At 41.1% G+C, this 13,171-nt stretch overlaps 1 protein-coding gene and 1 long non-coding RNA gene across 3 annotated transcripts in view; one reads left to right on the top strand and one right to left on the bottom strand.

Moving 5' to 3' along the window:
• The window catches only part of LOC147896326 (uncharacterized), a 31,874-nt gene extending 29,270 nt beyond the window's left edge, over positions 1–2,604 (bottom strand). The window contains exons 1-2 of one of the 2 annotated variants that reach the window (XM_087383249.1): positions 2,179–2,604; positions 1,685–1,812 (exon numbers count right to left, since the gene is read on the bottom strand). In XM_087383249.1, the coding sequence (XP_087239375.1) occupies positions 1,738–1,812; positions 2,179–2,490 (387 nt within the window). In that variant the 5' untranslated portion in view covers positions 2,491–2,604 and the 3' untranslated portion in view covers positions 1,685–1,737. Of the gene's footprint in view, positions 1–1,684; positions 1,813–2,178 lie in introns of those variants that run through there. The other variant, XM_087383248.1, reaches the window with a different exon arrangement.
• Positions 1,633–12,705, top strand: LOC147896325 (uncharacterized). Its single transcript, XR_015541937.1, has 3 exons — positions 1,633–1,691; positions 12,037–12,141; positions 12,258–12,705. It is a non-coding gene; the product is annotated as an uncharacterized LOC147896325 (long non-coding RNA).
• Positions 12,706–13,171: the final 466 nt, after the last annotated feature.

Raw genomic sequence — 13,171 nt, 5'->3', positions numbered from 1 at the left:
CTCGAGACTATATAGCTGACCCTGCAAAGTGATAGCTCACGTAGCAAAATCCCTTGCATAGAGATCCTCCACGATTTAGACCATACTTCGAAAGCGCTAGTTAACATTCATATAGCCATAAACATATCCTTGGTAATGGTACGTACCACTACTGAATGTACCTTGGAGTCACGGTCCTCCCAATCCTGTAGCACTTCCATGAAAGCAGCATCCCAATAGATCGAGTTCTTGGGACATTTGGGGCCCGGGCTTCCACTCATATCTCTGAACTATCTCCCATAGGCCCTTATAGATAAACCAAACCTTCATATTCAGCTTCCAATGGGCACAATTGGTGACATCAAGTTTGTCCTCCTTACTTGTACACAAGGTCCCATGGAACCACTCCAACCTCACACACCTTTGTTCATCCTTGAAAACAACCCTCTGGGTGGAGAAGAGGAGAGGGAAGGCTAGATGGGGGGGTGTGGGAGAAAAAGAAAGAAAGAAAGAAAGTTTATTAAAGTCTTCGGAAGACCAATGGGTCTATGAGACTGTGAAAATCCTGATACAACAAGCTGTGGTAGTGGAGCTACTAAATGAGCATCCATACCAATACAAAATGCAAAAATGCAGAATGGCAGTACTAAGTCCTAAGTACAACATAGTCATGTCGATGGTCGACTATATATCAATCTCAGCATCGTCATCAATATCATCATCATCATCATCAGCAACAACAAGATATCAGGATGGATGAGGCAGTGGAGGAAGAGGCAGCCTTACTACCATGTCCAACAAGACAACGACGTGCGCGCGCGCGAGAGAGAGAGAGAGAGAGAGAGACTATGCTATCCACGCCTTGGGCAAGCCGCTCCAAACAACCTCCTGTTACCTATGCCTCAAAGTCGCCTTGTACTAGGCTCTTCAATAACTAAACAGCCGTTCAATCGCCTTGTACCAAGCTCTTCAATAACTACTCAGCCTACAGATCTACGTCACAATGCCCAGACTACGTAAGCTCTGAGCTCTCCCGGCCCCTAGCCAACCTCAACTCTAATATCATGTGAAAGTAGTACACATGTGGAAGTATACACGAGAGAGAGAGAGAGAGAGAGATAGCAACTGTATATATTCTGGAATACAACCTCGGCCATAGCGAGGCAAGTGAGGAATGAAGCTGCAAGTGGCAGCCCCCTCTCACCTTTTCTCTTGGGCACATGCCCTAGGTCTCCTTCCCCCACGCTCTCCTCATATGGGGGCTTACAGATGGGGAGGTGACCTTTCCAATATTATCAACTTGTAGAGCAGGTATTAGGTAATAGAGAGCTTTGGCATCATTATTGTTTACCTTAGGAGGAACATCACTATCATTCACGCAGATGATTCAGGGCTAGAACATGCAAAGGGTTTTGGTCTTGTTGGTGCACTATCATAAAGAGACTCCTAAACATCTAAGTTTCATGACATTTAGGCACAAGTTTTGAAGTTCGATTTTGAGCCTCAACGAGAAAGTTAAAGCATTTCAAAGTTAGAAACAACCTTCACACCGTGCACCTTGTTGACCTATCTTGTAATTGCTCTCTCCACTCCAAGGACGTTGCCTTGGTGCACCTCAACAGCTAAATGCTTTCTACATAAAGGGAGCAACCGACCACAGACCCTCGTGCTCTTGTGCGGCAAACTGAGACATCACATTGTATTATTTCTTGGTGCGAGAAACCCTTGCCTGAAAATCTTACTCTGTCCTAGTTTGTCTTAAGCTTGAAAGAAGATCTCCTTGAGAAAAGAACGTAATACTATCTTTCTTTCCTTGTTGAAAAGGTGTCCAAGCTGCATAAAAAGCAGGTTTACCATGAAGCTTAAGATCATTGAGCTGCCACCTGGCCATACTTGTAGTGAAACCTACTTGGCCTTCACTTGACACGGTGATAGTGCAGTACCACATTCTAATAGTTTTCAACTGGATTTGTTTCAACTTTGAGAGAGGTACAGAATGAACTTGAAATGTCTGTAGCACATACTGTAACGCCAAGTCCTCTAAATGCGATGGCCTCAATTGTTTCTTGACTGTAATACTGTCATGCTTAGGCATTGTGTGTGTGTGTGTGTTTTTTGACCCCACACCTTTCTCGAAGAAAAAAATTGCTAGAGAATGAAATAGAAAATGAAGGCCGGATAGGAAGCAAGAGATCATGCCTGGAGATTGTTAGACTTGATGTAATCCCAAATGCGTTCAATAGCTTCGGGCCGCGTGAGCTTCGTGGAATCCAAGACACTCGAGAGGCGGGGGGAGACTTTGTAGAAGACGAGCTGACTCCAGTGTGGTTTCTTATTTGACTTCTTCTCGGGACTTGAGGAGGGAGGAGGCACGGAGGCCTCCTTGTCTTTGGCCTTGCCCTTTGACTTGTCTTTGCCCTGGGACAAGAAGCATCTGAGAGTGTGAGAAGCAGGAGGAAGCGGCTTGCAAAGCTTCGTTGCAAGAGAGAAAAGCGTTGACGACGAGGGCATTGTTCTCTTATTCTTCGACTCTCATGTGAGAGCGTGACCTAGCTCATTGTATCAGTTCTTGCAAGACTCATAGACGGTGTTCCCCAAAGACTTGCAAAGCCTTACAATGAAACTGCAAAGTTTTAGGTTTCACCTGACTTTTTTCTATTTGGAGGTTTATGGAAATTGTTCTTGTAAGTGTTTCATAGGTATTACACTTGGAAGATTAAAAATGCAAATTTTATGGCTTTTCATTCATAAAACATGCCTGTTTTTTAGTAGACTAGAATATAAAATGGAGGTTTTTTAAGTGTGCATGTTTTCATATATGTTAAATTTAAATAGCTTCAGATATATGGGTTTTAGTTTGATGAATTATGGTTTGTGGAGGAGGATCAAGATAACCTCATCTCCCTTCTAACTTATAAGGCATTGCCACGTTTGGCTTAGTCTCCTCTAACAACAGGATTTGCTCTCTTTCATTAGTGTACTCCTTCATTGGCTTTTCCCTCCTCCACATACCGGCTAATGTCTCAGCATACCAGCTTGTTGGCTTCTCCCTCCTCCACGTACCAGCTCGTGTCTCAGCCTCCACATTGCACCATGATTGCATCAAACAATCCCCAGCTCTGAGGTAAGATTTCTTTGTCGACTTCCTCTCCTCTTCACTCCATGTTTTGTAGCTCCTCTTCTCTTCACTCCTCTTCTCTTCAAGGCAATCACTTGGATCGTCCCAAAGTTTGATTGTGCCATCAGTGGGTGATGGAGGAGAGTCTTCAGGCGAGTGCCGCTGGTAATGCGGCTCTTCTTTCTCCTAGGGTTTGAAGAACTCAAGAGGAATTGTTTGATAGTCTACCAGATTTTTGGAAGCGGGTGAGTACGTCTCTTTGTAGCAATTGTGGAGGATACAAGTGTGTGACGATCGTAATGTTAATGCACCTAGCTTTTGCCCTTAAACACCCTAAAGGAAGTCACAGGAGCAGCCCAAAACTCCTCCCTAACAATCTCCGACAGCAGAGCATTGTCCTTTTTGTTGTATAGGTGAAAACGATCGATCGTCATGCTCTGGCTTGATGCTATGCCAATTACTTTGAGAGGCTGAACATATCACCTTTTTTTGGTCTCTTAGTTGATGAGTCTACAGATATTTCAGTCATGGAGCATCTCATTGTGTATGCCACTTACATCTACGATCATGAGCCTCCGGTTTCTTTCTTAGGTTTGCTTGAAATACACAACAGGACAGCTAGGGGCTTGGAAACTGCAGTTATAAAATTCTTTAGAGAATATGGTATAGATGAGAGAAAAATGGTCAGCTTGGGTTTGATGGTGCATCTGTAATGATTGGTTCTACAAATGGATTGGCTGCATTGTTGAAGAGAAGGAGTCCTTTCATGACATCAATACATTGTGTGGCACACCAGACTCACTTATGTGTTTCTAACACTTTTAAACAAAATTCTGATGCACAACATGTGGACTGTGTGTTGAATGAAGTTGCTGGAATTTTCAAGAAAAGCTATTAAAGGTCGTCTAGATTGGCAGAGTTGGCTAATCATCTTGATTGTCCAAGCTTGAGGATGGAAAAGATACACAAGATGAGATGGTTGAGTAGATTTAAGGTAATTTCCAAGATTTGTGAAATGTATGAGCTGCTTTTGGTGTGCTTACAAGAGGAGAATACAAGAGTGTTTAAATTGGTTGCAAACTTCAAGTTCATGTACATGTTGCATTTTTTGGGTGATGTGATGGATCATCTTGCAAGCTTGTCATATGCCTTTAAGAAGTATTATGTGGATGTTACAACTATTTCTAGTTTAGTGGCTTCCACCATCACTATGCTAGATATGGAATTTATGGGGCCTCAAGACATCAACATCAATATGCAAGGGCATGATCATTTATGGATTTCCTTCTATTCCTGAGTTTGGTGGTCAAGATGGATGGTTATGTTCCATGCGTAGGGCTTTAAAAGGGGACATGTACTATGGGGTTAGAATTGATAGATGTGTTATTGGTAGTGATCTTGCTGAAGCTCTTGAGTTTCAAAGTGCTTTTTATAATGAAGTGAAAAGGAACTTGCGATCTAGGTTTTCTGAAAATCATGTGTTGGAGAGCTTCAAAATCCTTGCACCTTTCACGTTTCCTTCACCTCAAGAGCTTAAAAGTTATGGAGCAGATGAATTGGGAGTGTTGGTACAGCAGTACGGAAATGATGCAATGTTAGTGGATGGTACACATGTAGGATGCTTGATTGATGGTAGAGAATTGAAGAGGGAATATCATATTTTTAAGATACAAGCAGCATCAGATTGGAGAGGAAAAGTGTTGAAAGATGCATGGTGCTTTATTAGTAAAAATGAAGTGCTCCATGATAAGTATCCTATGCTTCTTCGAGTTGCAGAAATTGCCTTGTTGCAATGTAGCAGCACAGCTATTTGTGAAAGGGGCTTCAGTATTCAGAACATCATCAAGAACAAGCTGAGAAATAGATTGGAAACCAAGAACTTGGATTCACTTATGCGGATTTCAATCGAAGGACCACCTCTAGTAGAGTTTGATTTTGTGCCGACTATACAATTATGGCAGAATGCAGTCAAAACATGCAGACATGCATACAGTGAATTGGAATGATAATGTATCATGACTCCTTGAATTGTTTCTTGCATTTTCAATGAAGTGAAATGATAATGTATCATGACTCCTTGAAGTTGTTTCTTGCTTTTTCATGAAGATATATTGTGATGAATGTAGTACCATTATATTTTCTTGAATGTATTAGCAATGTTCCCTTGTAAACTTTCAATATATAGTAACATTTCTTATAATATGCCCATTCATGTTTCCATGATTATAAAATCGTTTAGAGTAGTTGTAAAATATAACTTCAAGATTTGTTAAATTTTTGGAAATATGGTTGACATTTTTCTAAGGCCATGATGACACAGGATAAAATTCAAATGTGCTGAAGTGCTCAAATTTCCCTTTTCACAAGACTGAATCATAATATCTCAGGTTTGTGATTGCTGGGTTGATTCATAGACTTGTAAGTTTTGAGATATCAGGTTTCTCATTATGCAACTAAAAATATTTTTGGGGAACACTGCTCATAGACCTTGAAGATTTTTGTCCCGACAAGGGTCTTAGGGAAGGTTTGGTTTTTCGGGCTTGGGTTGGAAAAACGGTGGGTTTATGTGTTGTTGGTCAAGTTGACCAGGTTAGTCAATTTTCGGGTCAGGTTGTGGTTAGTGACGTAGTTGGAAGTTAGGGTTAGGTTAGTTGTAGGTTTTGTCAATACTTAGTGTTAGTTTAGGTTTTTTGTGCTTCGCCTTGCTGCTTTCGTGCTCCACTTTTTGCTTGTGCTACTGCTCTGCTGCATTTCCTCATCCTACTCACACCCTTTTGTGCTTCTGCTGCTCGCGCTCTTTCTTCCAACAGATTTGCTCTAGTCTTGTCTCTTGTGATTCTGCAAAGCTATTCGTGGAGCACCTAGATCGGCAGTCTATTTCTTTCATTTCGTCCTGTCGGTTGCGCTCTTTTTTGCAGCGGAGTTGTTCCAGTCTTATCTCTTGCGATTCTACAAAGGTATTCATGGAGCACCTGCTTTCGCAGGAGAAGGATGTCGGTGGTTTAGTGGTTGTCCTATTCGTCCGCCTGCATATGCAGGTTGCCTTGTGGAACCGGTCATGCAACACATTATTGTTACATGAGGGTTATCAAGGGTATATTAAAAGGACCTTCCAATGTTGCATGGGTGTGGAGTCGGTTGCATGAGTGTAGTCGGTTGTAGAAGAGTGTCAAATGTCGACTGTTTTAGCAGATGCAGTTTTCGGAATTCGCTCGTCACAGCTTGCCTATAAAATGATGTACAGTAGTAGTCTAACAGCATAACTACTGTTTATATCACTTCCTTTGTGAGCTCGAAGTTTGCAGTGTTCAGCGTATGTTTGTTAGGATTTGAAAGTTCTGCAGGTTGAAAGCAAAGTGTTAGTTTGTTATGGCAAGTGTTTCCAAGGTTGATATGTCTGACTGCGTGCAAGGTATTTCGTATTGGCTCCTCATTCCGGTTTTGCATGCATATTTCATTGAAATGTATCATGTTAGAGGCTTGGATTTTGGTGTTTGTCGTTTTTTCGAGAGAAGGAAAGCTGTCAAAAGCTAATGTTTTGAAGTTATTGACCCTTGGCTGGCCTGTTCCTCAGTAATTGTCTAGTTTTTTACAATGGAATTGTTGTGCATGGTGGGAATATATCTTCAGCCAACTGACAGATTGGCTTTCTCCAATGGTTACCTGCTTTTAGTACTATTTGAAGGACAAATTGATGTAATGGGATCTAGAGTCCTAAGGTCTAAGGTTGTGAGTGTGTGAACACATGGTGTTCCTGGATAGGTGTCAGTAGGTGTGATTGAGTGAATCTAGGTGTGTGGTGTGTGATTGAGAGAATCATGGAACTGATTGAGAGATTTGTGGATCTAGATGCTCTACTGAGCTCATATGTGATGTCACTACTGGATGTAATTGGAGCCTATATATTGGGCCTGTCTCTCTTGAATAGAATACTCTGTCTTTTGACTCACTTGCTGAATCCTTTTTGCAACTCCAACACTATTGATGACAACGCTATTTGCGCTAGGTGTTTTATTATCACTAGATTCCTTGTTTGAAGTCTGAGTTAAGCCTGCCAGTGTGTTCTGAAGACGTTAGGTCCCTTTTGAACGACTCTCTTGTCAAAGTCTTTTCAAGCTACAATTCGAACTGCTTTGGCCCCCTCCTCTGAGAACTGTATTCATGTCAAAGTTGTTTTTTCCTGCTTCGCCCCCTGCTGTTAGAACCGTGTTTCATGCGAAAGTTACATTTTTGTGCTGATGACTTTGTCATGCTGGTATGCAATACTGTGGAGGATGAATTTTTAACACATGGTAGGCATGTGGCATTCCATTGACTGTGTATCCCAAGTTCTGACCGTTTGAGAAGACTAGTTCACCATCCCTGCTTTGCCTTTGGATGCGCTCATCCTCTATACTTCTCGCCATCAGAGAGCATTTTGTTCAACTCCATCTTTGAGATTTCCACATCTATTCCATTCTGAAGCATAGAAGCATTTGGCCAAAGATTCTCAGGTGGGCCTCATTTTGTAAGACCTTCTGTGCCACCTTCATGTCTGCTTGAGGAATTTTGTACAGTTCTAATGCCTCTATCGCCATTCACAAAGCCTTTCCCACTTTCTGTGTTCAAACGGAGTTGTGAATTTGAAATTCGATTTGTTAAAGCAAGCTGTTATAGTTACATTTTGATTGTTCTAAGTGGCGCAGTATACGCGTGTGTGGAGAGGGACAAGCTGAGCTTCAAATTTTTGTTTTCAGGTAGCAAATGGGCTGTGAATGCTAACTGTTTCTATTTTTGTGATCATTATTGGTTTTCAAAATACAGACGTAGAAGCCGTTTTGTCATAGTAAGTTCTTTTACGTAGTGTGTGTTGGTGAATTTGATGTTTTGTTTTATGATAAGCCGAGTGTTTTATTTTGTCTATCCAAGTGTAATCGATTGTTAGTGGAAGTCAGTCCAATTAGTCTGCGTCGTCAATGCATGTTTGTTTGCAACGTCTGTCTTATCTTCCGAAATTGTTGGAAGAGAGCCTCTGGAAGGCCCAACATTCAGATTATCCACCAATAAAGTTTATGGGTATGTGTCATGATAGTAGCCAATTGCAAGAGTGTTTATTGGCTGCAGGTCTTGCTTATGCAGCACATATTACGAAAAATATTATTTTAGTAGGGTAGATGGCACTTAGATTAGACAGCGTAGAGATGCGATTGAAGGGCTTCATGTTGTTGCAGATGTGAAGCATATTATACATATCACAAATGGAATCGAAGAACTTCACATTCCTAGTGCTTTGTAATACTAGAGAGTTTTAATTGTATATTATTTGGCCCTAGCGAAATCAATATGGAACACTTTATGATCAATAAAAAAATAGTTGTTTAATATTAATCGTAGAAAAGTTTTGACAATGATCTGGCTCCCCTTCGTGCAATCTACACTTTTTGAGAATTGTCTCCTTTGTGAAGGTAGGATTTTTTGAATGTATTGATGTGTACGCAATTCGCGGCCTCCTATGTATGCAGTTCAGGGCTTGTATGGTTATGTACTCAATTCGGGCCTTGATGTTTATGTAATTTAGGGCCATAATTGAGAGCCTTTTTTGTCTATCATAAATTCCCCTCGAAGAGCCTTATGTATGGACGTGTCCATTTTGGAGCCTCATGTGTATCCAATTGGGGGTCTTAATTCGTAGCCTTTTTTGTCTTATCATAAATTCCCCTCGAAGAATCTTATGTATGGATGTGTGTGCAATTTCGGGCCTGTAACTCAGAGCCTTAATTCTGAGCCATTTCTTGCCTACCGCACATGTCATCAGTGGACGAGATCCAGAATTGGGCCCTGGTCTTGTTTCTCCGTTCATGTGCATTCTTCTGTTGGCGCTGTCCTTGCCTTTTCTCTCTCTGCAATACTTAGTGGATTAGAGTTTCATTACAGCCCAGTAAACAAATCAGAACCCTCTCATTCCTCAATTTTCAGTCTACCCCAAAGTTGTCAAGTTCACACATGTCATCAGTGGACGAGATCCAGAATTGGGCTCTGGTCTTGTTTCTCCGTTCATGTGCATTCTTATGTTGGTGCTGTCCTTGCCTTTTCTCTCTCTGCAGCACTTAGTGGATTAGAGTTTCATTACAGCTCAATAAACAAATCAGAACCCACTCATTCCTCAATTTTCAGTCCCCTGTGCACTGTTTTCCAGCTGCCCTAAAGTTGTCAAGTTCTGACGCATCCTTTTCAGGTATTACAGCCCTGTTTTTTGGCACCAGCTAACCAGTGCGGCCCGCTTCTCCCGCCTTCTCTTGTAGCCTTGTGTTTTTCCAGGGGGGACACAGAGTAGATTTCTGGCTTCGTGTAGGTCCAAATGTCTTGAGATGAAGTCCGCCTGTCTGCATATGCAGGGACAAGGGCTGCCTATGTAGTCATCTCACATCTTCCCCTTGTTGGGCAGGAACCATGTGGGTTCTTTTACATCAGCCTCAAAACTGCAGAGTCTCGCAGTCATTCCTTAGCCACACAGGAAGGGCTGAGTGCTTTGCTTGAAATGTGGTCGTAATTGTAGCTTCGATGAAAAATGTCGTAATTAGCTCTTGAGTGGGAAGTTTTGATGAAGGAAGTAAAGGGAAAGCTGCAAAATCAGTAGTCTGACTATTATTCGTCCATGTGGCATGAGCATGTCACACGGTTGGTTAAGAAATTAGAAGACCATCGAATGGCATACATGTGGAGATATCAGCTTGTATCTACGAAGTCCTTGGTAAGCTTAGGAGAGGTGGCCCGATAGATAGAACACCCATGGATAGTGTAGTGGACTGAACCTCCAAATGTAAGTAATGGCCATGACCTATAAAAGAAGAGCATGAGTCTTACTTGTATGATGATTCCAGCAGATTTAGTCACCAGAATAATCTGGCATCCTGATTCTTTCACTAAAGGAGCACTTAAATGTGTCTCGCTTAATATGGAAGTGTAGATGCAGTTTTGGCAGAGAATTCTGTCCTGTTATGTGGTAGCACCAAAGTGTCGCAAGCAGCGCAGAAGGAGAGTTGCATGCCTGCGTTGATGATTGGATTTCTCAAAATCGCTATTGGAGACACGTTGTCAACTTTGCTTGATCACACCAGTTCCAACAGCAACTCCCAAGACATGGACACACTTGTTTCAATAGATGTTATACTTTTACTAGGCCAGCAGCCAAAACTTGATGGCCACAAAGTAAATGAGACTTCGAGCACATCTGAGAGCTGCAAGCTCCCGAGAGAAGTTTGGTTTTTGTCCACTGAATGTATTGACAGAAGCATGCATTAATGTAAAAAGTATGGTGTCTGAACAACTCTCCTTTTCAAGCAACACTTTGATCAAGTCTGCTGAGAGACTTGTGAAGCAGGGTCTAGGGGTTAACAAGCCTGGAGTGACCAAAGTATGGCGTCCTATTACTGCAAGGATACGGATTGACTCTCTTACATCTGCCTCGCTCTCTGGAGCAGAAACTGTTGGAGAGCAAGGGTCAGATGTCTAATCCCCCATATGCTAAGTTCTAATGAGGATGCAGGCTGTTCTCTTCAGAGTTAGAATACCCAAGTGGAGGATTGCCAAGAGGCAGAAGATTACATTTCTTCTGATAGATCCCATAGTAGTTCTTTTGAATGTGATTCTTCTCAGGAACAGTTTATGGATAGCATTTACAATATCGAGGAAGATGTTGACCTGTTAAGAGAAGAAGATTTCCACTCATCTTCTCTTTTGCTGTTGTGTTTTGCCCAGCATTTGGTTGAACAATAATCTTCATGACAACATTACTGCCCATGTGAGAGTCACGTGTCAGCCCGGTCTCCTGGTGAAATGGTTGCGCTAATGTTAGACAATATCGATGTTGATCTTCCCACAGTGTCATTCATTTGGAGCCACGTATCTCCTTCAAGGTTGTTTATGTTGATTATATGACAACACATTTGTTGTTTCAGCCAACGTGCTATCCAAATACCAACCTTTATGTTGGATAATGTTGCTGTCAATCTGCTCACGGTGGCTTTGATTCGGAGGCATAGATCTTATGATCATGTACTTAGAATTATTTCCTGAACATTGTATTTTATGCTTCTTTGTTCTTCAAACTTGTATAGGTTGATTATATGTGTGCCTTTGACTTTTCCTACATTCATGGACCGCACACATAGTTTTGGAATACTTAATATGTAGACACTTAAAAGTTTTATTGTCAACCCCCTTTTCGTGTTCTCTGCAGTAGTCACTGTTGCCAGTACCCATTCTGGATATACTGGAGCAAATCCTTTTATTGGATAGGCTTTCTCTTTCTTGTGTAACCCTTTTTAGAGATTTTGAACTCTTTCCTAAAATTTTCAAACCTGCCTGTTACAGTGTGACTAGAGCCATCCACAGTGACATAGCCCTCTCAAGAAGTCACAAATAACAGCTCCTATTTTGGTCTGTCGTGCTAAAGTATGAACTACAGCCTCAGCTGGCCTACACTATAGCATCCATTACCATCAGTACTTTTTTTGCACAAATTGGGCATTCAAAGTCAAGAAAGACGCTAATGGCCGATACAGTCTACGTTATACGGTACTACTAGTACATGTGCCTTGTATCCCATACTACTTGAAGAGTGTCACGTAGATTAATGAAATCTAAAGACGTAGCCCAACTATATTTGAAAGTAGACAGTGGCTTTCATAATAGAGGTATACAAACTGGCTTTCACAACTTCGATGTAAAGAGTGGGTTTCAAAAGAATGTAAAGGATATTTATTCTAGTTAGGTTTTTCTGTCTTTGGGGTGGCTTTAGCAGCGAGCAGCGAGCAGCCGCTAGTGTACATGCTTGTGTCTCTTCTTCCCGAAGCATTTGCAAGACGTGCCGAAGATAGCAGACATAATTTATCAGCAAGTTTTTTTCCGAAGAATGTTCTTCCAGCGATAGATTATAATGCAAGTGTCTTATATTTCAGATTCACGAGTTATTGGTTCGTATGTTACGAATGCATGCATACCTAGTTTTGTTCATCTCAATGTTGCATTGATTGCACGTTGCTTGTTGGTACTCGTTCTAAACGGTAAATCATGCTTTCATATTCTTAAATTTAATATGGAAAATGTAACCTGCATAGGATGGCTTGTTCGCTTAAACTACGTGAGGTATGATTTGCTAATATTTTGTATTGTCATGCAGCTGCTTTTTTTCAAGCTTTGTCGTTGTGCTGAGAAACTGTTGCACTGTCCATACACCATCTTAAGAACTTAGGAGCTAAACACAAAGTGTCAAATTTAAGCAGTCGCTTCCAACAATGTCTCCAGAGGCCACATCTTCTGATGGATCTTCAAACTTGAGATCCATCAACAGTAGGAAGAAGGCACAAAAGAGAAAGATTGTCGAGTATAAGAAAACCAAAAATAAGAGTACGATGAAGCCTTGGTACTATGAAACCGCAAGGGCTTTAGGTTTTTTGGAGTTCATAAGTACACACATGCACTTGTACGGTTAGCACTTTCAAGCTGAGTAGTGCCCTGTATACATACTATTGTACATATCACTTTCAAGATGAGTGTTGTAGTCTATACATATCACTTTTGAGGTAAGTGATACACATTATACATGTTGTACCTAGCACTGAAAGTAATAAAATCTAAGCTTTGTTACAAAAACGTGTCGATATAATAATTTTTGAATATCTTAATATTTTTCTCCTATTACCATCTTATATTGGAAGAGGCTTCAAATATATATGCTGAAAATTTTTCTTTATCTCTGAGTTTTATCTTTTGAAATTGCTACTGTGAGAAGTAACTTAAAATTTCAATTTTAAGATTGCATATAGAAGTAGTGCTTTTGTAATGAATGGTTTATAAGCTAGATTTGTGATGAGTTTTAGAACAATGCTTGTTCACAGAGGCGAGCAACTCTTTCGTCCAGCGTGAATGTGCTAGTGGCTATGATGTTGATGTAGAATCATCTAGTAGTGCTAGCATAACCATTGATAAATGTTCTGTTAAGCGCTACTTTCCGAATGTTGATGGGAGAGATGACAAGAGAATGAAGTTAGAGGCCCTAGAGGATGAGAGATCTCCCAATATCTTATCCTTAGA

Source organism: Dipteris shenzhenensis, chromosome 12 (genome assembly GCF_047967505.1).
Source record: "Dipteris shenzhenensis isolate YYH24624 ecotype China chromosome 12, Dip_SZ_1.0, whole genome shotgun sequence".
NCBI lineage: Eukaryota > Viridiplantae > Streptophyta > Polypodiopsida > Gleicheniales > Dipteridaceae > Dipteris > Dipteris shenzhenensis.
Note: the sequence above shows the minus strand (reverse complement) of the source record. Positions and strands in the feature narration are given on the sequence as shown.